We start from the raw sequence: 26,777 nt of genomic DNA on the forward strand, positions 1-26,777 counted from the left end.
GGATCTTGGTTTGGAACTCTGCCAAACTGGTGGCTCCTGATTTGGAGCATCCTGAGCTCCACCACCCTGCATCGGATCCTAGATTACTGATGCTGGCTTTCACCCCGGAATGGAACCAAGATTGCCCATGTGGCATGGGTTCACATAATTACACTGATGTGGCTAATCAGCATTCAACCATGATTCCTTCAGTCGTGAAAACCTGCCAGTATGATGAAGACAGATGAAATAACTAAAGAGAAGTCACAGTGGGGTCTTGACCTGCAGTCCAACTACCTTTTAGCATCATAGTTTGTATGACAGATGTACATTCTAGTCAAGCTGAATGCTGAATCAGCTGTCAGTTTTGCCAGGCCCCATCCCCTTCTTTTTTATTATGTTTCTCAAGTACCATATTCATCTTTAAGTTCATCCTTTGCCTTATTAAAACACACACACACACACACCCATGAAACACTTGGAAGAACTGAAGAGATCATAGGCCAGTTAGCCTGGTCCACAGATCTGCAGAATCGTTTTCCTTCAGATCTTCACTATGGAGAGAGAAAGACATGTTTGCACTGAATGTGTCTGGGGTACTTCCAGACTGGCCTAAGCGCTATAAATGTTTTGACCCTAAAGCTGCTTATAATCATAACCTCAGTATTTATTGAAAATGCACAGTAGCTTTCCACTACTGAATAACGGCTACCTGCCAATTAAAAAGGGGCAGTACAATTACACAATTGATATAACTCTGGTTTACTCCTCCATCCCGCCTTAGGTGCAGGTACCAACAGGACCTCACCACTGAGTAATTCTCTTTCATGGGAAGATTCTATTTTCAATACCTCCATACATGCTGCAATTCGACATGGAAAGTGGAAACTACTAACAGGCAATCCAGGTAATTTTCTTTGGTTTCTTCCCTCCAGATATTGGGCTAATATTTACTGTATTAAACTTGTAATCAGTCACTGAAGTGTACTGGTTTTCATAGCCATTAGCAATGATGCTCCAGATATTGGTTGGTAAAGATTATCAGTGTTCCCTTCCCTCCAGCTTTAAAGTAAGGGTACGATTATACCAGATATATCATACCAACATCTTGGATACAATATGTGCCTCTGTTTGGGTGCTCTGCCAGAAACAGCAGGTTCTGGATTTCAATGGTACTAACCTTCCCACAGGCACTGTCTGTCCAGTAACAGTATGGAGCATTGCTCCTTTCTAATTTTCTATTTGAAACAAGAGGGAATGCCTATAAGAAAGTTTACTGGCTGGTAGGCATGAGGGCTTATCAGTTCAAGCATCCAGCTGCTGCTACATCTGCCCATACATAAATTTATTTGCAGGTAGTGCCCTGTCTTGCATCCTGAATTGGCACATTTCGTTCCTCCTTGTCTCTCTTATCATTCATGGTTCCTCTGCTGAGCTTTGGAGCGTGTGCTCTGAACATGTGCAAAGATGTGAAGCACGATGACTTCTGCCGGTTTATCACATGCAGGGTTAAGAACAACATGTGCAACAGGAACCCATGAAGGAGCAGTAAGAGGCAAGGGACAGATAAATATACAATAAAAAGTAATGAACTGCAATCGAGCAGTTCTAATGGGAAGAAACCTTCATATATTTTTTTATATCAGGGCTACTTATTCATATGGATGTCTAATCTTTCTTCAAAGTAACTGGTATTCTGTTGTTCAGTTGCCAGATCTCAAGACGAAACCCAAATTCCACGTGGCAACTTCAATTCTAAGTCTCTGGAATTAAACAAACCAGATTTGTGACCATGTTGGAAACAAATTATGAGACTAATACTGCCCCAGCTAACCTCTGATCTATCCTGTTCTTCTTTATAGGCTGTAGTCACTGGTTTCCACCACCGTCTTCATTCAGTGAGTCAAAGACTCTGTCTTCTGACCCATCAACCAAAAAAATTTGGCTCTATGATGTTGTTAATGATGCTGAGGAAAGAAGAGATTTGTCGGAACAATATCCTAACATTGTGGAAAAGCTGCTTTCCCGTCTGCAGGACTACTATAAGAACTCCGTGCCTGTGTTTTACCCAGATGATGACCCCCATTGTGACCCAGCAGCTACTGGAGCCTGGGGGCCTTGGATGTAGAAAACTGCACTGCAGCTTAAGGAATATGTTTGCACTACAGTTGTAGAGCTGATTTTCATGCCGCATTTGTCTACCAAAAAACCCCCCAAAACCTGTCTTTGTAAAGAAACATTTCTTCAGGTATTTCTCTTCCTGGGATATGGAAGCACACCAACTAGGCACCCCCCCCAAGGAACATATTCCACTGGCCATGCCCTCCCAGGCATTTCCACATTCAGCATTTGTTTACAGATAACAACACCAAACGTGATATGGTACCCTGGGGGTTCAGAGTTCCATGTAACATAGAGGAACCCTCTTCATGTTCAGGACTACGTTCTGCAGACAAGCACTAAGTACATGGAAGCCCAGAGAATGGCCAGCAAGCCTGTCAGCATGGGGTGATTGTGGCTAGCCAGCCCGCTCCTATTTGCCCCTTCATGCGTTAAAGCATAATGCCTGAAGAGGGCTTGTGTGTAAATCTGAATGTACCATGGGAATCAGCCCATAGTCTCAGGGATATGGACAAATCATTCTGACCTCGTCGATTTTACCTCTACAGCTTCAATTTAAGTCCTTTTGGATTCAGCTCTTGTTACTCAAAAGCAGGTTGGAAGATCCTGTTTCACTTTTGATTGTGCTTGAACTTCTATTAGAATCGTAAATCTGCTTTTGTCTATGACATGTCTCCAAAGCAGAGGGTAAAACGGTGCTGCCTTCCCAAAATTCCTGGCCAGCTGGGAAACATTATTTCAGTTGGAAAGGTCTGAGTCATGGGGGCAGGGCCTTCTAAATTCTTCCACATTTGAAGTCAGAGGTTTGATTTCATACTTGCCAGCAGCCAGCTTTTATTGGAGGCTGACAGAGTTGTAGAGAAAAGGGGAAAGAAGCCAATTGTTGAGTTATCTTGGCATTCCTTCTTACTTTACCTTGTCAGTCTCTCTGGTAAAGGGAGTATTCCAAAATCTCTGTGAGCACAGCCTTCTACCTGCTACCCACTAAAGTCCTAGCAACAGGCAAGACTGCATCCCAAATGTCTTAATTTTGCGACATTAAATCCTAGACTTTGCAACCTGAATGTGTAATTAAAATCATGCTATTTCCCCCCCTTTTGTGCAATATTTGTTGGAGAACTTGACTGTAATGTTGCTTGTGGTGGAAGAAGATGGATGTAGGCTTCAGCCTGGTCTACCCATGCAGCAGAATCAGGTAGTAAAGTTTTGAGGTGTTAGTATGGACTTAATCACTTTGGACCACAAGTGGGGGATGCCATTTTTAAGTGCTTCTATATTAAAACAATCTCCCTGCTAGCACCCAGGGAACAGCCTGGGCTAGGACTTTTCTTCCTGGTGTACTAATTTTCAGCTTGCAGATTACAACTGAACTGGGATTCAGAGGAGTATCACCTATGAATGTGGAGCTTCCACTTACCTGTTATGCCATTTGCTAGCAACTAAAACTTTTGCTATAGTTAAGATGGTCTAAAGAGAATGAAATGCCCCATTTTAAAAGCAGTGTTGAAATCCTTTTGAATTGTGAGAAATCATAGGAGTCATGTTGGACAAGACTTTTTTTATTATTTTAAAGAGGGAAGGGGTGTGTTTAGAGAGGGAAAGAGCAGTTCCCAAGGGAGCCCACTGATACTCTGTTGCCGAAGGGCCTACAAAGACCTAGAGTTGGCTTATTTTGCTATCTTATCCTGCTGCATATGTGCAGACAAGGCCTAAGTGGATACCCTGAGAGTGGAGACTTATTTATTATTTTTATTTCCACCTTTCCTCTATGGAGTGCTAACTCTGGATGCTGGAATTTTATGGAGTGCTAACTCTGGATGCTGGAATTTTAGCATCCAAATTTAACACTCCATCTGCTGCACCACACTGGGTACTCAGAATAAATACCAGGCATTGTGGGGAAGCAGAGGAAGTGATTGAACAAGATGTCTTCCAGCTCTTACTATCAACCACCAGATTTTCAGAGGCGGGCAGGAAAAGGTTGGCTGGGTATCTGTGTATGCCTAATATCCCTTGCTGGTTACTGTGGTTCAGTTCTAGCACTCAACATTTTGCAGTCATATATATATTATAAGACTCCCATGATTGTTACCAAATTCTGAAGAAATCTTTTGCACAGAACTGCAGAATCCACAGGGTAGTTTAATTATACACACACCCCTTATCTACAAGCAGCAAATCTGTGATTATCATCCTGCTGTGAATATCAAAGCAATAAGTGCTTTGATATTGGCTTCTAACGTTAAGGTTGTCCACATGACCATAACCGGCAAGAAGGGTGGACGGGGGGAAGGCAGGGATGAAGCTACCTCCCCCCACCCCCTAGACGATTGGAGATCTCTTCTTCAGTGCACTGTCACATGCCCACACAATCCGCACTGCTCCGAGTAGTGCGGATCACTGAAGGCTGGGAAAACGAGTCCCAGCCTCCAGGAATCCCAAAATGCACTGCACATGCAGCGTGGTACATTGGGGAATTCCCCCATGAGTCAAGTGCTCTAGGTGCCCGACTGTGTATGCAGCTCAGGCATGCAGCCTTAGCATTCACATGACCCTGGATACTCTGTTGCCGAAGGGCCTACAAAGACCTAGAACTGGCGTATTTTGCTATCTTATCCTGCTGCATGTGTGCAGACAAGGCCTAAGTGGATACCCTGAAAGTGGAGACATATTATTTTTATTTCCACCTTTCCTCTATGGAGTGCTAGATAAAGGGTGCTGGATAAAGGGTGCACTCCTTCCCTTTCACCCAGGTGAAAGCCCAGTAAAAAAAAAAACTTGGGCTACCAGGGAAGGCAGCGCCAAGATCTGCTTCGATCCCGGTGCGTCACACGAGCTGCCCAAGCCTGGGTAAGGCTGCTTATGTGAACAGCCTCTTGTTCTGGCCGTTTAATCCCCCCCTCCCGTTTCTTGCACTTCACAGAAGTTCAATGTAGTACAGTGACCTGCCCCCTGAGAATAATTATCCAAGATTAAAACTTCTCTTTACCAAGCACACTATGGGGGCAGAATGTGAAAATGGCATTGTTCTACTTCTTCCATTAGCTAATGGGTCAGCCAGCCAGAGCCAAAGCTGAGTTTCTTTGTAATGTTTGAAAGCCTTTTCTGATTCAAGAGAGGCTTGCCAACAATGTTTTGTACTGATGCAATAGTAGTGATCTTGAAAGACTATTTAAACTTTGAAATTAAAAATCAAGCTCTAACTTTTTTTTGCCCCTTATGGTTTTGTTGATATCTGTTTAGAAACATTAAATTCAGAATTCTGAAACAGGAGGAGAAAAACACACAATTGTATTCTCTGTATAAAGGTAAAAGGTAAAGTGTGCCGTCAAGTTGATTTTGACTTCTGGTGCCCACAGAGTCCTGTGGTTTTCTTTGGTAGAATACAGGAGGGGTTTACCATTGCCATCTCCTGCTCATTATGAGATGATGCCTTTCAGCATCTTCCTATATCGCTGCTGCCCAATATAGTACCAGCAGGAATTTGAACCGGCAACCTTCTGCTTTTTAGGCATGCATTTCCCCACTGCGCCACTTAAGGTGACTAGGCTTGTAGATTATTTTATGTGGTGCTTTTGCTTAGTAAGCCTTAGAAATAAGATGGCTTTCTATAAAAGGCATCCATCACAATCTAGTGTAAAGGTATTTCTTCATAACTAGTGCCAGAATGAGAACATGGATCAGATGCACTATACATACTAACTTCCTATTGAAAGCCATGGCGTGAGGAGTACATTACCTGCATTTGAATGCAGCTATACACATCCAGTTTATGCCTTACCATTACCCAATCCTCCATCAATGGAAACTCCTTCCTTGGACAGGAAAAGTGCTGCATGAATGCAAGGGGCCCTTGCACAAGCAGAAGAAGTCATTGTGCAAGCGTAGTGCTCCTTTCATTCATGTAAGGAGTTTTTGGTGATGGAGGGTTAGTCTGAATACCACTCATGGTTCCTAATCCTGCAAGTGATACACATGCAGAAATCATCTTGTTTGTGAGATCAGGGCAATTGCATCTTGTTTAGGACTTAATATACCCATACTAATAAACTATCTGAGAGTATCCTTTGCAAAGGAGCTATATTATTAATTCCTGTAGATGGACCAGAGGGGTGCGTGGGTATGTGGCAAGCCACGACCCCAGTGAAGCACCTGATTGGGCAGTGAGGAGGATTCCATATGCAGATAGGGAGAAGAAGCCTGTGAGAGCAGAAGCACCATGGTGATTGGGCAGTGGAGATTCCATATGCAGATAGGGAGAAGAAGTCTGTGGCACCATGGTGAATGGGCAGTGGAGATTCCATATGCAGATGAAGAGGAGCCTGTGATGTTTAAGGTCAGTTGGAATGCAACTGTTACTGGTCAAAAAGTGTTCTGTCAGCAGCTTGAAAGGAATAAGTGGCCATGGCATTGCTGGCAGCAAGGCAGGGCCCAATCAACTACTGCTGCTGTTTGAGGCTACTGAGGCCATTGTCAGAGGCAGGCAGGCAGGCAGGCAGGCAAGGGACAGGCCCGGGCCTGTCAGTGGCCTGAGGGGAACAAGCAGCCATGGTGGTGGCAGCAACGAGGAACAGCCTGGTTAACCACTACTACTGCTCCTGTGGGGAAGAGCAGGAGTGGGGCTCAGGTGAGGGTGGAGAAGTCTCTGGGGCTGCACCTTGGCCAATAGGTGGCAGCAGTGCTGCAGCCACGACCAAGAGGGATGAGGGGGATGGAAGCAACGGGATGGAGGAGGAGGAGGAGCAGGAGTGCATCTGAGGTGAGGGTGGGGAGATCTCTGAGGTGAGGGGGGCTGTGGCAGGGGGTGAGGGGAGCAATCAAGTACACAGATACTCTAGAGTGCACGAGAGCACTGAAGCGGAGAGAAATAATGGCAGCGGCCAGAAGGCGGAGAGCCGGTGAGTGAAGCTCTGCCAGCCGGAAGAGGTGGGTGGATGGCAGGCGAAGCCCTGCTGGCCGGGAGGAAGAGGAGGCGGGAGGCAGCAGCAGTATGGCCTGGCCCTGGCCTGCCCGCCGGGGTGAGATGGAGGCGGTGGGCCCTGGCCTGGCCACATGGAGGAAGCGGTGGTGGGCCAGCCTAGCCTGGCCAGCGGCAGCGGGACTGCCTGGCCTGGGGGGACGGTGGCAGGGTGAGCGGCCGGTCGGCCAGCCAGAAAGCCAGACATGCTGGCATGGCGGGGGGGCGTCTGGGCCCAACTAGGCGCAGATGCTCTGCGCCTGGGCCCACTAGTATGATATTATTTTGTGATAATATTAATGTGATAATATTTTCAAGATAGGAAAGTAGGAAGTGGTCAAAATTACTATAGGTATTTGTCAACAGATGTATTGGCTGTTCAAATTTATGTATGCTTACATCCCATACATTTTAGCCTGCACTTAACTGTGAGTCAAAGTTTAATCATGGGTACTGACCCTTCAAACCTTTGTACCTACACACACATACTACAATTCCATTCCACATCACAAAGTGGCTTGGAAACTCATTTCCACATAGATGAGCAAGGAGGGATAAAGATAACGGGTTGAAAAACTTGGGCAACTTGTCCATCATATCATGGATCCATGCACAGGAGACAGCATGTCTCACAGTAATAATGATAAACTATGACCATACAAAAACAATTGTTCCCTGGACAGCTATACATACTAACAGGCCCAGACAGCATACAGCTGCTCCATATCTCTCTGCAGGAGGTCACCAACCACCAAAACTCTCCTCCTCCTTTTCCTTAGGTAATGGTTGAATCACCTCTGTCTCTTAGAGGGTTTAGAGTCTTCCTTCCCACTTAATGTGGCTTGCTGTTCTCCATTTTGATACTCACAGCCACTCTTGCTGGAACGATATTGAAAGCAATTTCTTGGTACCAATGATTCAGAATGCCTTCTAAATTCCTTGCTCCCAAAAATCAGTCTCTTCCCTGTGGTCTTCTGCCCCTTACAAATCTCAATTTCCTCCTTCAGAGTCTCATTTTGTTGTCTCTGCTGCAGTGCTGCTTGTGTCCTCAACCCTTCCCATGAGGTCAAGAGTAGAAATTAGCTCCTCTGGTCCTCTTGCCATCAGGTTCATACTATACCAGGTGTAGACTATGATGCTTTCAAACAAGAAAACAAATATAGCATATGCATGGCAGATCACCAACAAATCACCCTCTCTATCTTCTTGCCTCTTGTTCACATTCTCTACATCTACTAATGGAGTGGGATTTGCTTCTTTCTTACCTATTGCTCGAAAGTTGCCTGAGGTCCTGTGATGATGTGCTGTTTAGGAGAAGATTTGGCACACTCCATAAGACATATAACACATTTTGGTTTGCTGGTGGAGAGAGTGCAGTGTGGCAAGAGGCCCAAGCCATGAGGAGCTTGAAGTGATTTCCAGTAGAGGCTGCTGGGAGAATATGCCAACAAGCTACCACCTTCTCAGACCTTGGCCTGTTGGTGGGAAAAGCAGATGATAGCAATCAACCCAAGCCCTGGAGGTTTTACACACAGGGCTTTCCCACCGAATCCACTCCTAATTGGAGTGTATCGGTCCACATGATTGCTGGATTTAACCCGACCTCCCTGCGGGCTATCAGGGACCAGGACAGACAGGGCTTTGTTTTTCTCCAAAGGGAGGCTGTGTATTCTGGCTTAGCCCGAGTTATGTCCAGGGTAAAAAAAATCCTCTATTTCCAGCAGCTTTTGGGGGGAAAAACTCCAGGGCTTCTGCTTTCTCCAAAGGTGTTGATGGAGCTGCTGATGGCTATGCAAAGGAGGTGCTGATGGCTATGTGAATGGTCCATCTAATCCCTTGAATTAAAATGCCTCGAATCTGTTGCGAAGCAGATTCATTTTTCAGATACCCCGAGGCATAGAGCCATGTGTGAAAAACCTCCTGGTAAGCTTACAGCAATCACTAGCATTTTCAAAAGAGGCTGCTGGGATAATATGCAAATAAGCTGCTCCCTCCCTCCCCAGACCTCAGGATTACAGAGGGATCAAGTTTTCATTGCATCAGTTGCCCCTTCTGTAGATGTTATTTATATGTGGGTGGGGAAATGGAGTTGGGGGATATTAGAAAGACTGGATCTAAACCTCCTGCCAGTGTTGTAAAAAACTAAACATCTGCTTCAATCATCAAAGAAACTCCCAGCTGCTGGTTACCCTTTCTTGTGTCTGGGCCCCGTGATAGAGAAGGCTGCTGTGTTTTGTCTGCTGATCTATAGTTAGAATAAGTACAGTCAAACAGAAATTCTAGATTTAGACAGAGGGAATATGCTCTTCAAAAACCACAACAAGCTACACTAGCAAAGCCACAGTTCACTGTGGACAAATGTTGGCATTCAAGGCAATGATAAAAATACGGGTTTGTGTTTTGTATAGTGCCTTTCAGTCTTAAAATATCTGAAGGCTCTTTATAAAGTTATGCGTTATATTGTAGGCCCTTCTACAATACTAAATTGGCATGTTGGAGTTGGGCACACATACATCTTCTGACTTCTTGTGTTCAGTTTGAGCAACCAGTTCCAGAGATCAGTATAATGATATCTTCACATTGGCAACAACATTATACATAGGAAACTATGTCAGAGGAATTCAATAATTGTGAAGGGTTGCTGCATTTTCCTTGTTTCTTTATATAGGCATACAAGTATTTTACTCTTTTAATTTGCAATTTATATTTTCATTGTAATGGTCTTTGGTTATAAACAAATAAATTACTACTACTGGGAAATTTAACAGATCTATCAAAAACTGAACAAGCAAGAAGAATGGTTAGAACTAATAATTATGATTATAATATTTACAAAGCACTCATGAATAAAACTAAGCTTTCTCTCCCCTCTCTCTTAAAGAGTTAGAAAATTAGGGAGGAGAAATGTGGCACAAAAGGATAAGAGAAAGATCTCAATAATCAATCTGTTGGAGATCTGACCTGAGAGGATAGATGGCATCCTCTTTGGGTCTCTTAATGCCTCAAAGGTAAAATTCAAGGAAGTTGAGTACATGTATCAAATGTCCATAGACAAGAAGCATGAAATGAAATTTTGTACCCAGAGGCTTTCATGTGTACAAGCCACGGTCCCTATTCACCAGGGGCAGTCATTATTTCCTTGCAGCTGCCTCATAAATCATTGGCTGACATGATGTGTAGCACTTTGCCTCGGGACTGCAGCAGACTCAGAAGCAGTTCTGACGCTGTTCAGAGGCAGCAGTTGTGCAAGCAGTACTACCACAGTTTTCCTTATTTGCTGTACTGGGGGAAACTGCAATAGTGCTGTACTTGCACAACCATTGCTTCTAAACAGTGGTGGGCCAAGTCCTCCTCAGTAGCCCTTGGGGCAGATGTTACGAAGGCGGTAGGCTGCATATCATGTCAGCCACTGTCATATTTTGTCCCCATTTTTGTCTTTTGGGGACATCTTGACAATATTTTGGGCCAGTTCAGGCAACACTGTTGCTGCCTATGGGATTAAGAAGGGGGCACACCAAGAGCACGCCCCTCAGGACATCTTCCATGGGTGACCCAACACCCTCCTGGAAAGCAGCCATTTGGATGAACACCCCCACACAATAAAGGGCAGTGCTGGGAGAACATCAGGATGTCAGTGGAAGATATCCCAAGGAGTGTGCTCTTGGCATGACCCCATTGGAATCCCTTGGGCATGAACAGTATCATATGAATCAGACCAATGTTAGAGTTGTCAATCTTCAGAGTTTAGCAGTGTCCCCAGAGTTTCTAGAAATTAAATCTTTGAGTGTCTGATTCTTGTATTGAGTGCACAAGTAAGTACCGGTGGCCCTTGTTATCCGCGGTTTCGACCTTCATGGTTTTGTGTATCTGCAGCTGGGCAATATATACCTGACCTCGTTATCCATTATATGCAACTTCGCATATCCGTGGTTTTCAGCAGCGCAGTTCTACCCTTATATGGTTGTGTTCTTGCTGCACGTGCTCATCGACGGTGAGAGGAGTTTGGAGGAGGACAGTGGAGTGCTTTGGTCTGCATGTTTAGAGTTTTTTGTGCTTCTAAATGCCATTTTGGGTAGCATTTGGCAGCATCTGGTATCCTTAGGGGGTCTTCGGGAGCCATTGCTCTGGAGCTTTTGAAAGCTTTTTGGAGTGATTGTTCTGCAGCTTTTAGAGGCTTTTTGGAGCCAATCTTGTGGAGCTTCTTAGAGACATTTTCTGCAGGCTCTTGCAGCTTTGTGCTGCCCTTGTGGGATGCTAATTATCACTTTTATAATTTTAATTTTGATGAAATTTTTTATTTTCAATTAAAAATTTCAAATTAAAACAAATTTTAATTTTGATAGTTTAATTTGCAATTTTGAATTAAAAAATTTCTTCAGAAGTGATAATTAGCATCTTATGATGGTAGCACAATGCTGCAAGAGGCTCCAACAAGCTCCACAGGAATTACCAATCTACCAGTCAATCAGGCCAAGGGGATTGTGTTGCTAAGTGCTGGACTTCAATAGTGGGGTGAGGAAATTGGGTGGCATTCCTGGAGGAGCTAGAGAGCAGGAGAGCAGAAGGTCTGAGGTGGCCAAGGTTGGGTGCTGTGCTCCATCCTTATTTCTGTCGTTTTGGTGGTTTTTCAGTCATTTTCCTGGGCTCTAGAACCTAAACCCACCCATCCCTTTCCCATTGATGTAAGGTTTCATTATCCATGGTCGTAGGCCAGAACGGAACGCCTGTGAATAACAAGGGTTACCTATGCATGTTTGTGACTGCTAAGGTCCCATGCAGGACATAGCCTGCCATTTTACACAATGCAGTTGCTGGGACTTTTTGTAATAAGACAATTATATCAGAGTCTTCAGCAGTATGTAATAGTAAAGGGGATACAGCTCACAAGCAATCTTTTTAATATGAGAATTGGGATGTTGGAAAGCAGGTCCATGTTTCAGCTGTGAAATATTGGAGGGTGTAAAAACAGCTCAATAGCAAACTAGAAACTGGGAGAGAACAACTTGCAGTCTATTTTAATATCATTTCTTTATACAAATCCAATGGAAACATACTGTACTGTAGGCAGTGCATAACCCCTGCAAGTTTGATAAACTTGAACAGCAACCAATTCTACATTTTTTCTGTCTTTGGTGAGAATGTCCCAGGTAGTTTGAGATTTAGCTGTTGTTGACTTTTGTCAAGAACTCCTCCATCCCAGACCTTTGAAACTCAAAGCCCTATTGCTGTACCATACTCAGCAAGGCGATTCTGACTTCTTACAAAAAACCTTCTTAAGAAGCTATATATTATGCCTAGCTAGAAAATGAAGCCTCGCTAGAAACTGAAAATCTCCCCATCAGTCTTCTGAGCAACAGTGGCTAGATAAGAACCATCCTCCTCCTATGACGGTTATGTACAAATGTAAACAACTGGTCAAGTTTGTTAGGATTCCTGCCCAACAGAAATTGTATGGTTTCCCTTCTTTTCACATGTTGAGTCCTAGCCAGTTAATGAGCGCATTCCTCTAGATACAGTAGTGTACAATTAATCTGATATAATATGTGTAATCTATCCCATCCCTGGGTTTATAAATTAGACTTAATATTTAAATTTCTGTTCTATGTTGGTCTTGGTCTATGCCTCACTATGCTTAGTAATGTTTTGTTCAGTGTGCTAGATATTGGCGTATGCACCACCTAGAGATGTCTATATCAGGCGGTATAGAAATATGATAAATACATAATATTGAGGGGAGGGGAATCCAATGATAAAATTTAAATTTTTCTTAATTTACTTTCCTTTGTTTATTTTATCTCATATTTGTATATTAATTGTTACATTTTATACTTTGAAACAAGCTTCAGTAAATTCCATGTTAAAAAACAAACAATTGTTAACCCAGTTAATTGTTAACCCAGTTAACAAACAATTGTTTGTTTGTTAACTGAGTTAAAAATTAACTGGGTTGTGCCCAGTTAAAAGGGGACAATAGTCAGGTCTATGAGAGAAGGGGGGAACCCCATCCATATCCTAACCCAGACCCTCCATGATTGTGATTTTAAAGAAAACAGATATACTTTTAGCACCTCGTGTATTTTGGCCATTAGAATGAGATGCAACTTTGTATCTATTTTAACTGTTGAACTATTTTTTCCAATGAATTCTCAAAACGTATTGGGAATTATTAATTAAGTTATGTCATAATTTCCCATAATTGGCTTTGCATGTTGCATTTTTCTACTATTGGCACATTCCTCTTTCTTAAATGCATGGAAAAACCATAACTCATCCCATGATTTGGAGTGGGTTTTTTTCATAGTAGGTGGTCCTATGGCAGTTTCTCCTAAAGTTCATTTGTTTTCCTGTTCTCAGTGTTTTGCTGTTGCCCAAATATTCTGTTTCTTTAGCTGTATGTATAGTAACAGTTACTGGCCCAATTAAGTCACAGGCCAGAGTTATTTTTTTTATCCAAACAATGTCCCAGAATTACCTTTAATGTGAAACAGCTGCACATAGACTAATCCCCCCCCCAAATTATTTATTTCCTATAGTGTAATTTAAAAAGAAATCAATGAGGCTATTCACATGAGCAACCCAACCTAGGCTAGGGCAGCCCAGTCTGGGTTGGGCTGCTTGTGTGGAGCACCAGCATCGCTCCTGATCCCGGCGCTTCCACCCCCGCTAGCCCGACTTTTTGACCTGGCTGTTTACTGGGGTTAAATTAACCTGAGGTTCATTTAACCTTGGCAGTCGACCCTGTGCACGATCGCTACTGGGTCAAAAGGCTTCCTCCCACAGCTTGCTGCCATTTCTTCACTATGAGCCCCACCACCCATTGAGATCATGTTTTTATAGACAAATTCATTGAGGACAGGTCTCTCAATGCCTACTAGTCTGGTGGCTGTAGGCCACCTCCAGCCTCAGAGGCACAATGCCTCTCAACACCAGCAGCAGGGGAGCAACAGCAGGAGAGAGGGCATGCCCTCACCTCTTGCCTGTGGGCTCCCCAGAAGCATCTGGTGGGCCACTGTGTGAAACAGGATGCTGGACTAGATAGGCCTTGGGCCTGATCCAGCAGGGCTGTCCTTATGTTCTTATCATCCAAAGAGGTTCGTCTGCAGTTGCCACCAGCTTGTCTGGTGGCTAGACAGGGATGAGCCTTCTCTGTTGCCATCCCAAGACTCTGGAATGCACCCCCTGCTGAGATAAGAACCTCCCCATCTCTGGCAACTTTTAGAAAGTCTCTAAAGACACGTTTATTCACCCAAGCTTTTTAACTAAACGTGGTTTTAAATTGTTTTAAAGTTTTAATTTCTGTTTTCACTTGTTTTATGTTGTTGTAAAGCTCCCAGAGACAGAAGTTTCGGGTGGTGTACAAATATCAATTATTATATTATATTATATTATATTATATTATATTATATTATATTATATTATATTATATTATATTATAAATTAGTAAATTTCTGGCATTGAGCTGGGGGGGAGGAGCGGCCGGGCTTGTGGCATAGGGTACCCTGGGATGTGGGAGGGGGAAATCCTCCTGCTCCCAGCTCTTGCTTCACTGTGCACTGTTTATGTGGGTGTGCAGCATGGCAAAGGCAAGAACAGTCACCACTCATCTGTTGGGAAGGCAGGCAATACTATTTGAATGCTTCCAGGATATGCAAGTTGTAAAACCTTGGGGGGGGGGGGCGCATAAGAACCGTGAGAATGCTAAGTATCTCAGCCAGTTCAATATCATCACTTTGACTGTGTTGATATAAGACATTATTTGTGTTAGGTCTGTTTACTGAAGGCTGCAGATCAATCAGCCATACATAATTCAGTATTGCTGAGATCTTGATTGCTTTGATGCTTTGGACATTGTGAAGATAAAGCAGGCAATTCCTAAATGTGAGAACAAAAGGTAATCTTGAATTATTCATTTAGGATAAAAGTTTAGATAGCAATAGTAAACATTAGTATTATTTGATGGGCATAGAGCTGTTATATCTTATCAAAAGCATGAGCCAACTGTCCCTTTCTGCTGAAAGCCTCCAAAAATGTTCAACTGATTCACAAAAAGTGTGTCGTGGTGTACTGCCATAGCAGGGGTCTGCTTGCGTTGACTACCATACCTGGTGAATTTCACACAGGATGCTAACGGAACTTTGAATTCAGTGGTCTCCTATGTCTCCCTAGGTACTCACATCCTAGACCCACTGTTATGCCAGAACAGCAAGTGGCAGCCTGGTTAGACATGGCTGGCTGGATCTACACAGCCAATTTATTTATGCAAATGCCCACTGGTTGCTTCTTTGCTGCAAAGTATTGTTGGAAGAGTCAAATTTGCAGCAGATAAGCAGTGGGCGCGCAGGAGGAACAGGGCGAGCCTAAGGGGTGGGCCAGCTGGGCAGATGCCTAGGGTGCCTATCTGATGGGGCTGCCAAACGGAACTTGGTTGCTCGCTATTTGTTTGGTGTACTCCACTAGGGTGCCTGTCTGATGGGGCTGCCAAACAGAACTTGGTTGCTCGCTATTTGTTTGGTGTACTCCACTCTGAGACTTGAGTGGAAGCCCAGAATTGGGACAGCACTGGCAACAAAACAATAAATTTGTGAGAGCTTTGAGCCTTTTTCATGGGCATTGTTGGGAAAGCCTGGGAACAGTACGACCTGTTACACTACAAGGCTCTACAAACCTGCACAAACCATGCCATTTGGCAACAATGATAAATTAACCATGGGTGGATGCCAAAGGCAGTCCTCACTCAGGGGGATGGCCTTGTGCTGTAGGAAGGGTTTTCAAGCCTTCCCTTGCCCACTGCGTTTCCCCTACAAAGCTCCGTTTTCAAACAACTCCCTAAATGGAATAAGATATGATAATGAAGTGCTGCCAGCCAAAATGCATTGTGACTTCCACATCTGGCAGGCGATACTCCTCCATAACAGCTAAAGGGAGAACACGCCATGCACATCTTCCACCATGGTCAGATGCACAAGCTGTCACATCTTTCCTAGTGTTCTACTTTCTACCACATGCCACTGCAGTCATTTTATTTGGTTTATATATCTATTGCCATTCACACCAGATATATCCATTCAGTTTGATGTGCCCTGGATGAACATTGCAAAGCAGGTGTGCATCTACATCCTAATCAACTGCACAGGTAGAAACCATTTTGCGGCATTTAAGTATATAGGAATTGAACTGAAGGATATTTTCACAACCTATTTTGAGGAAGGCATGTTCTATTCTTTTGCAGAGGCATATTTTCAAGTAAACATGTCTACACATGCTTTGGGGTAAAACTCAGTTTAACATTCCTTTAGAATCTTGCATGGTAGAAATAAAGGTTGACATAGTCCGAAAGTGCAAATTGATCAATGGCATGAACATGCTAAATGAAGAACATAAATGAAAGCTTCTGTTGTCCTAAAAAGTAGCTTAGGGTTTTGTGAATTGCTCCAGATTACATCATTGGCCATCTATGTGCATGTTACCATAGAAGTCTGTTGTTTGAAGGCGAAAGGCTGCATATTAGCAGTTGTTACAGCTCTTGTTGTATAGGCAACTCAAAGACAGTTGTGTGGAAGTATCAGCCCTTTGCTGCCTAAATGATTGGCAAAGTCAGTAACAGATCCAGTGCTTGTTGAAGTCCTTGACAATTAGAACATTCAAGCTAAGACCCAAGTTATTCAGTCAGTTTTTCCCTTGCATCATGGATTGAATATACTCACGGCAAACATTTTGTTTCGATTGCTAGCTGAGAACACAACTTTAAGCCACAATTCTGCTCCCACTATGTGCAAAGAGTGGGTAACAAAGAGAATAATATAATATCCTCCCTACCCCATATGGTTTCCTTGCTCGGTGCATGGCTGTTGTAGCTTGTGCACTGTGATGTGGTCAGGACATTTACAGCTAGCTGAGACTTTCCAGAAGTCCCCCATCTCAACAGTCTAACACACAAATAGTTTAACTTTGGCTGGATTATGACTACTAGTTTTGTCCAGTTCATCTGTACAGGCAAAGAGGCACCTTTTAAAGCAGTGTCTTTCTTATATTTAGCAGGAGGAGAGCAATTGTCTTTATTCAATCCCGCATATCCCTCTCAGTTCTGGTGTCCCCCTTGGTTTTTTTTTCCCATTGCAAGCCCCTTTGGGACAGGGAACCATCCTCTCTCTCTCTCTCTCTCTCTCTCTCTCTCTCTCTCTCTCTCGCTGCTTTTGAATGCTTTTTGTTGTAAAGCAGTATCTAAATATTCTGAGTTGTAGTCACAATAATGCCAAGGTAGATAATGTGAGGGGTTGTTTCAACATTCTTCCATTGTAAGCCCTGAACATTCTATTGGTCATAAAATCCATCTGCCCAAGTCTGTAAACAACAATTCGGTGACAAGCAGCAGCACCGCTCCAGATCTGGTGCAGACAAAATGTGAAGTGGCTGAGATGTAACAGTTTCAACATCAAGCCTCAAATTACAGAAAATTACATTTGGCTACTTGTTTTGCCTTCTGACAACACATCTTATAATCTTTTTAATGTCCCTTCCAATACTTGAACTTTTTTTTAAAGTTCAAGTATGTGCTGATGTATGATCCTGCTGTGTTTTTTTTAATCCATCCACTATTTCCAAGTTATTAGCCTCTGAAGTCCACATAACAATGAAGAAGAATCAACTGAGCACAGAGCACCTATTTTGTCTGTTGAGGATTCTGAAGTCAGGGATGGTGGGAACAAGTTCTGGCAAGGTCTGATGAGCGACTTCCTGGTTCAAAACGTAGCTGCTTAATAAGGAGAGCAAATAAGCCCTCTGGCAATTTTATAGTTAAATGTTTCCTTCCATCTCCTTTTCCTTGTATGGACTTTTGTTTTCTCCTTCCACTGAGGTGCCAGCAAGGTGAGAGGGTCCTTGAAAGTGTTGGAAGTTAAGGACTTTGCGCTGTCTCTTGTCTCAAAGACAGTGGAGGACAGACTAGTGAGTCAGAGGGCTAGAGGGTCAAGACGTTGGTCATCCCTTCTCTACTGCTCTGACACTATCCCTTTGGAATGTAGATTGCTACTCTTAGGGACTAACTTCCTTCCTCCCTTCTCTTCCTGTCCCTTCTACCTTGCAACATACAAGCAAGCTCCTCTCCCTGCACCATGTGTGCAGAGAAGATGCAGAATCCATCTGCATCCAGCTAGCTAGCTAGATTAGAGATCCTAACTCCTCACTTTCCTATCTAGAATGGAGTTCTCTAATAAATGCCTTATATATTGATTTGAAACTATGAACGGGCTCCAAGTTACTTTACTCTCAGCATACACGCATGCCTAACTAAATTTCGCTGTGTTGTGCCTCTGTGCACTCTGCTATAATGAAAAGGGGTTCCTCCTACCAGAGAGAATTCCCAACAGAAAGATGGTGCCAAGGTGGTTAAGGGGCTTAGAACACATGAGGCTTAGGGGTGGTGAATGGACTTACAATAGCACAGGAGGTGGTTGCAAAGTGGCACAGGAACTTGCTAGGGTGAGGTGGCAAGTAAGTGGCAGGGGGGCTTGTGCAGGCACATAAGGTGGCATATAGACTGTGTTTGAATATGCAGGGTCTATATCACAGCACCTCTGGTTACGGAGGCTCCATTTGGCCAGCATAGGTAAGAGCCACCATTATTTTTTTTTCTCCATGAATATATGAAATGTACTTTTAATAGGAAGATGAGAGCCCTCCTACATCAGATAAAAAGTCCATCTGACCCAGCATCCTGTTTCCCACTGTATCCAGTTAGATCCGTCTGAAGAACCTCTGAAGAAATATTGGAAAGAAACACCACCACCCCATTCTTTCCACAAGCAATTAGAATTTTGGGGTAGACTGCCTTTGAACATGGAGATTCTACACCTCACTGTTACCTATGAGCAACTAGAATTCTGCATCTGAACATAAACATTTGACATTAAAAGTATACTGCCTATTAATATGATGACTCCACATAGTCACCTAATGGCGCAGCAGGGAAATGACTTGACTAGCAAGCCAGAGGTTGCCAGTTTGAATCCCCGCTGGTATGTTTCCCAGACTATGGGAAACACCTATATCGGGCAGCAGTGATATAGGAAGATGCTGAAAGACATCATCTCATACTGTGCAGAAGGAGGGAATGGTAAACCCCTCCTGTATTTTACCAAAGACAACCACAGGAGTCGACATCAACTTGATGGCACACTTTACCTTTACCACATAATCAGCATGGCTAACAGCCATTGTTACATTTCTTTCCCACAGATTTTCCTTTTTTAAAAGCCTGGAAATTCAGTGATCCAAAAAGTTTCTAGCAAATTGTAGTGAATGGCCTCTTCTTCCCCTAAAGATTTAACTGGAAGTGCACCCTGTCTTGGCTGACAGGCAGTGACCTCTAGCAATCAACCACTCAGAACATGGTGGGTGGGACCTAGAGGGCCTTGCGGCAGGAAGAGAAGGGATTCTTTGTATTCAGTTGGAGTCAGGCTGTTTTGGCAACAGGTTGTTGGCTAGGCAAATCGCTGCAACAAGGAGGACTGCAATCCTGGGAAGTTAGGATGGCAGGGGCTTGAAGTCTCTACCATGGATTTGGTGAGTTCAGGAAGGAAGCTAGGGCTTTGGCTTTGGCTTTGGGGAAAGGTTTAAATAGGGAACAGTTTGTTAGCTACCTCATGTTAGACTTCTTGCTTTCCTTTGGTGTGCTTTACAAATCCTTACAACTGTTCTATTGTAGTTTATCCATAATGTAACAAGCTAAGAAATGCTGAGCCTGTGCCCATCTATCCATCCAGGGCACTACAAAAGTCTCTGTAACCTTTAAAGGTGCTTTTAAAGATTCCTATATCCCTGTTCCTTGCAACTGGGGTGCTTTTTGAAGTATTGCAACTAATCTGAAGTACTGAAGTAGTCTTGCAACTACTGAGTGTTCCTTTTACCTGTAACTAAATGCTGAGAAAGCCTCAGATGGAAGCAGGCTGTAGTATTTTAAATAAAGTTTATTTTTCCTTTTGTCCTCTGCAATTTTAACCAGCCTCTTTGAGTCGATTTTTAACTCAAGAAAGGGGATATGGAAAGAGGGTAGTCCCCACCCCCCCCGGTGCAACACATGTCTCACTTTGATTGCTCAGCAACTCTACCAAGTTTTCTCATCACATGTAGGCTTGCACATGGAGGTTTTTGTGTGCTTTTCCAATAGTAAAGAGAAGGAGAATTCCCTGGAATTTGACCCACACCGGAGTGGGGTGGGGTGGGGATTAAACTATGTTAAAAAGTGGGTGTGGTGGCAGTGATTAAGCTACTGAGAAAACATAAGAACAGCCCTGCTGGATCAGGCACAAGGCCCATGTAGTCCGGCATCCTGTTTCACACAGTGGCCCACCAGATGCCTCTGGGGAGCCCGCAGGCAAGAAGTATGTGCATGTGCTCTCTCCCGCTGTTGCTCCCCTGCAACTGGTATTGAGAAACATCATGGCTCTGAGGCTGGAGATGGCCCACAGCCACCAGACTAGTATCCATTGATAGACCTGTCCACCATGAATCTGTCTAAGCCCCTTTTAAAGCCATTCAAGCTGGTGGCCGTCACCATATCCCATGGCAAAGAAGTTAAGTTTAAGTAAAACAGTTTAAGTTTAAAGGAACAGCCTTTGCAGGTGAAAGCAAGAGAGAGGATTATTCAGCATTTGAGACAAAGGCTGGGTTAAATCTGCTACACAAGTGATTGAGGAAGCTGCATATTTTGAATTTCTGCCTACCCACATCCCTCCCCAGTCCAATGTAAAGTTTCAATACCAAGGCAAAGCATGTGTGTATGGGGCCTCATCTGTAAAGCCAGCATAATATACATACATCTTATATGGTGCAGAAGTTAACATGTTAAGAAGTTAAACTTAGCCTGCAATTGCCATGCTTTTAGAGCATGAGTGAAAATTAAAAGCATCTTAACTCTAATCTTAAACCAAATGTTTTTGGATTACTGATCAATAATAATACCTTAGGTAAGGACTGTAGCTCAGTGAAAGAGCTTTGGTTTTACATCCAGAAGTCCCAGGCTCAATCTCTGGCATCTCCAGGGAGGGCTGGGAAATATCTGTCTGAAACCCTGGTGGGTTGCTGCTAGTCAGTGCAGACAGTACTAAGCTAGATGGAGCAATGCTCTGACCCAGTATAAGACAGCTTCCTATATACTTTTTTAAAAGAGTGCATTACTAAGGTGTTCTTTAGTTCAGATAAGTTAGTTTAGGATAACTTACAAAACTTTTAAAATAATGTGAATATTTATGCAGGTTGCACAGTGTATTAGTGCAAGCTAAAGCCCTTCTATGTATACAACAAACAGATGCAGCACAGACAGTAGGAGGACAACATTAGAAAGGAACTTTAACCTTGAACTTGGCCAGACCTCTTCTCTGCCTCCAACAGATTAACTCCTAAAGGACAAGGCATTTCTGATTATAATTCATTAGGGGTGTGAGAGCCAGCCATTTGGCTGGCTTGGCTTTGGGCCCAGCCAAACCGAGCCCAGTGCAGATCGGCCATTGAACTGGGCTGAGCCAGTTCGTAGGCCGGCTCAGGTTTACTTGTAAAGGGGGATGCTTTTTTAGTCACGTCCAGAGAATTACTAGTGAAATATTAAAGGGGTTCTCAAACTTGGGGCCCCAGATGTTGGTCTACAACCCCATCTTCCCCAGTCACAATGGCCAAAGTTCTTTGGCCATTGTGACTGGGGGTGATGGGACTTGTAGTCCAACATCTGAGGGCCCAAGTTTGAAAACCCCTGGAATAACCCTTCTGTGAAGATAATTGGATAACCGAACTTTAAGTCTTGCCAGAGCAATTTGAGATATAAATATGCATTCTGCAATTAGAGGAAAGAAAGAAAGGAATTTAGAAACCTAAATTCCTGGGAGAAAGACAACAGTATGTCACATTAAACTACCAAGAACTTTTAAAATTACAAGGTAGCAATAGGTAGCACATGAAGCAACACTAAGTTACAACTACCTTGTCTCTCTCTCTCTCTCTCTCTGTAAAAAGTGGTAGACTAGTAGTGGGTTTTACATTAGTTTGAAGAAAATATTAAAAAGTGATTTTGGAGATCCCTTACAGAAGATTTCATGTAAAAATAGAGCATGAATAATAGGGATGTGTGAGTTGTCTCACTTCAAGCCGGGTTAGACATCGAACCAGCCCGGTTCAGGCAGTCCAGATTTGAACCAGATCGGCTCCCCCAAGGCGGGGCGCCAGTCTGAGTCCGAACTGGACCTGGACCTGGTTCAAAGAACCGGTTCACAGGACGACTCAGATATACTTGTAATGGGGAATCCTTGAGGGGTTAGCTAAAGAAAGCGGCCTCTATACCTTTAGAGGAGGTGGCGGAGGCTCCGGAGAAGCAGCGGTGGGGGCTCCTGCAAGCCTCCCACCGGCCTCTTAAATGACAGCCCGTGGAGGGCTTCCCAAAAGGCGGACCAAATGACAGCCCGGGCATGCGCAGAGGCCCAAAGCAGGCCGCAGCCAGCCCAGGCTGTAATTTGGGAGGCCAGCGGGGGACTTGGAGGAGCCCCCACTGCTGCTTCTCCGCCTCCTCCACCACCTCATCTTTCAGTTAAAATTCTTTTTTAAAGGAGGTGCCAAGGAGCAGTATTTTAGAAAGGTTTTATATTTTATACAATAGCCTCTATTTTTATTCATGTGAAATTAATCTGATCCTCTATAACAGCGAAAAATAAAATATAATCAAGTTTTAACGTATGCTATTAATACCTTGCAGTGTTTTTAAACTTTCATTTAACTTGTTTAGAATCTGAATCATATTGAAATAAGATACACTACCAGTGGCACACAAGGATTAAAATTAGTTTTATGGACATCTTCAAACAGACTTAAGAAATGATATTCCATTGCATAAGGCATGCTTTCAGATATCCTCCTATGAAATCCAAGCATCCTGATTCCTGCTGATCAGAACCACAATGCAGCACAGAGTTTAACATGCTTACAACCATTTAATTCAATAAGCTTAATAATGCCTACCACCTTAAGTGGCGCAGCGGGGAAATGCTTGACTAACAAGCATAAGGTTGCTGGTTTGAATCCCCGCTGGTATGTTCCCCAGACTATGGGAAACACCTACATCGGGCAGCAGCGATATAGGAAGATGCTGAAAGGTATCATCTCATATTGCGCAGGAAGAGGCAATGATAAACCCCTCCAGTATTCTACCAAAGAAAACCACAGGGCTCTGTGGGCACCAGGAGTCGAAATCGACTTGACGGCACACTTTACCTTTACTTTAATAATGCCTAACTATCTACTGGATTATGGCCCCAGGTTATAGATTAACTATGTATTTATGCACGCCCTTACTCCCCCACTTCCATGTTAGTTGTGCAGTTTCCTGAAAGCAATATGGGAAAGAGGACATGTGGTTAGGTCTTGATCCCACTTGCTCCAAGCTGCAAGCAAGCTCTTCGAAGGCCTTTTCAAGTTTTAAGTCTATTCCTTAGGGATTCACAGCAGTGCTTGTCCTGAACTCATACTGACAAAATTTCTTCTCATATCACCAGCATCACCCCTCCTGTGCCAGATGGGAAGGTGCCATGTCAGTCACCCATAATGTTGATCCTCCTAATGCCAGAGTGGCATGAGATCCAGTCAAATGGAGTCATCTGTAGTACTCAAGTAACATGAGTTAGCTCTCAGTCTATGTAAACAACATGATGTGAACATTTTATATCTCACAGGACATTCAGATAAATGAAATACACCACATTCAAATCCGTGGGAAACACTGACTACAAAACTGAGGTTTACACACTCATTCGTAAATGATGGTTCCATCATTGTATATTGAAAATACTTGTGCATCGGAGAGAACACGTAATTGTCTAAACAATGTCATGACCTGTTTGTGCAGAGTAATAACCCACTCAAAGTATGTCATCATCTCATACGCACAGTCCCAAATTCTTCCCCAATATGTTCACTAGCTATTAGCTTGTTTTTCATGACTGAGTCAATTCCTAGGAACAAGTCCAAACATTCTCATATCTTATTGGCTGCGTTACCAAATGTATAAAAGGAAATAATCTAGTAGTATTTCTAGGATTTGTTTCCCTTGGGATTATTACATTTATTCATTCATTAATGTTAACATTGTTGAAGATGTGAAAACTTCTAAACTTTCAAGTTATAAAAAACTTTAGAAGATATTGTTTTCATTTTACACTGCACAAAATTTAACCTGAGATATGTCAATCAATAGCCCAACAACATCTGGGGACCCAAGTTTGAGAACCCCAGTTCTAACAGTTCTTACAATACCTCAGAAATTTAGCTTTAGTGACCCACATTGTAGGTATGAATGTGGAGTGGAGGCTAACAGCATAGCAGCATTGTTTATGGCTGGGAGAAGAGTTTAACTGGGGACTTGCTGGCTCATACCTGTAGTTCAACAGCTTTAGCCACTGTGCTATATCAGCTCATGGAACAGGAGTATCTTGATAGGAGCATATGTTGACAATTGTAATGCCTCTTTGATGGAAGTATCAGCTCCCAAGTCAATTTGAATTATATGTTATAGGACTGACCTGTATGGTTGGTTTGTCAGTATGTTACACCATCTCTTAGTAATATATATATACTACTTTATAATAATCTCTCAGTAATATGTACTTCAACATATTACTCAGTAATATGTACTGGATTGGTAACTGGTCAGGACAGGAAACAGAGGGTGGGAATAAATGGATAGTTCTCTAAATGTTAGATAGTTCTCTAGCCGCCCAGAGATGTAAGTTTGGACGGGGTATAAATTTAAATAAATAAATAAATAAATAGAATGGAGGGAGGGAGGGACGTACATAAGAACAACCCTGCTGGATCAGGCCCAAGGTCCATCTAGTCCAGCATCCTGTTTCACACAGTGGCTCACCAGATGCCACTGGAAGTCTACAGGTAAGAGTTCAGGGCATGCCCTCTCTCCTGCTGTTACTCCCCTGTAACTGGTACTCAGAGGCATTCTGCCTTTGAGGTTGGAGGTGGCCTTTGGTAAGAAGTGGGGCTCACCAGGGATCTGTACTGGGAGTGGTGCTCTTTAACCTGTTCATAAATTATCTAGAAGTTGGGGTAAACAGCAAGGTGGCCAGATTTGCAGATGATACCAAACTATTCAGAGTAGTGAAATCCACATCAGATTGCGAGAAGCTCCAAAAGGATCTCTCCAAACTGGGGGGGGGGTGGGATTGGCAACAAAATGGTAAATGTGGTTCAGTGTTAGCAAGTGTAAATAAAGTGATGCATATTGGGGGTGGGGAAAACCCCAGCTTCACATATATGCTGATGGGGAACCCATCAGTGATTGACCAGCTCCTTGTCAATGAGTGACCAGGAGCGGGATCTTGGGGTCATAGTGGAAAGTTTATTGAAAGTGTTGACTCAATGTTGGGCAGCTGTGAAAAAGGCCAATTCCGTGCTTAGAATCTTTAGGAAGAGGTTTGAAAATAAAATTGCTAATATTATAATACCCTTATACAAAACTATAGTGCAGCCACATCTGGAGTACTGTGTACAGTTCTGGCCACCATATCTTAAGAAGGGCATTAAAGAACTGGAAAAGGTTCTTTAGAAAAGAGGGCAACCAAGATGATCAGGGTCATAGACCTTCCTTACAAGGCAAGGCTACAACACCTGGGGCTGTTAATTTAGGAAAAAGACAACTGAGGGGAGACATGAGAGTGGTTTATAAAATTATGCATGATGTGCAGAAATTTGATAGAGAATTTTTTTCTCCCTCTAACTAGAATTAGGGATCATCCCATGAAACTGATTGCCAAGAAATTTAGGACTAACAGAAGCAAGTAATCTTTCACACAACACATAATCAACCTATGGAATTCTCTGCCACAAGATGTGATGACTGCCAGCAGCCTGGATGGCTTTAAGAGGGGTTTGGATAACTTCATGGAGGAGAGGTCTATCAACAGCTACTAGTTTGAGGGCTATAAGCCACCTCCAGCATCAGACGCAGGATGCCTCTAAATACCAGTTGCAGGGGAATAACGGTAGGAGAGAGGGCATGTCCTCAGATCTTGGCTGTGGGCTTCCCAGAAGCATCTGGTGGACCACTGTGTGAAACAGGATCCTGGACTAGATAGGCCTTGGGCCTGATCCAACAGGGCTGTTCTTATGTTTTTATGAAGTAAAGAGCATTAATGTGGGAACAGTGAAAAAAAGTATTACTATGGTTGGAAATCAGTGTGAGTAATTTTAAAAACAAGAAATTTTAAAGAGAAAATTATTGAAATAAAGCAACAAGAGGGAGATGTGTGGAAGCTAAATTTTACTGGAGATGGATAAATGTTTAAAAAATCATTTGTAGAAGCTGCATTAAGCCAAATTAAGTTCAAGGTTGAATTATAGAGCCAGTGTGGTGTAGTGGCTAGAGTGCCGGACTAGGACCGGGGAGACCCGAGTTCAAATCCCCATTCAGCCATGATACTAGCTGGTGACTCTGGGCCAGTCACTTCTCTCTCAGACTAACCTACTTCACAGGGTTGTTGTGAGGAGAAACTCAAGAATGTAGTACACTGCTCTGGGCTCCTTGGAGGAAGAGCAGGATATAAATGTAATAATAATAATAATAATAATGCATATCTCAATTTAAAGTAGCATATTTGTATGCGATATCATTCTGTATTTTGTCCTAGGTTACTTTTTCCCATTTTTTCTACTCTTAATTTCCTCATGAGTTGTT

General features: G+C 43.2%; 1 protein-coding gene across 9 annotated transcripts in view; it reads left to right on the plus strand.

Moving 5' to 3' along the window:
• ARSB (arylsulfatase B) overlaps nucleotides 1–26,777 on the plus strand; it is a 294,461-nt gene that overhangs the window by 114,153 nt on the left and 153,531 nt on the right. For 4 of the 9 annotated variants that reach the window (XM_053295445.1, XM_053295438.1, XM_053295440.1 and 1 more), the window contains 2 exons: nucleotides 764–886; nucleotides 1,842–5,307. The exons of 4 other annotated variants lie outside the window; for them this stretch is intronic. In XM_053295445.1, the coding sequence (XP_053151420.1) occupies nucleotides 764–886; nucleotides 1,842–2,107 (389 nt within the window). In that variant the 3' untranslated portion in view covers nucleotides 2,108–5,307. Of the gene's footprint in view, nucleotides 1–763; nucleotides 887–1,841; nucleotides 5,308–25,824; nucleotides 26,086–26,777 lie in introns of those variants that run through there. One more of the 9 variants, XR_008315997.1, reaches the window with a different exon arrangement.

The sequence above is a fragment of the Hemicordylus capensis genome, chromosome 2 (genome assembly GCF_027244095.1).
Source record: "Hemicordylus capensis ecotype Gifberg chromosome 2, rHemCap1.1.pri, whole genome shotgun sequence".
Taxonomy (NCBI): Eukaryota; Metazoa; Chordata; class Lepidosauria; order Squamata; family Cordylidae; genus Hemicordylus; species Hemicordylus capensis.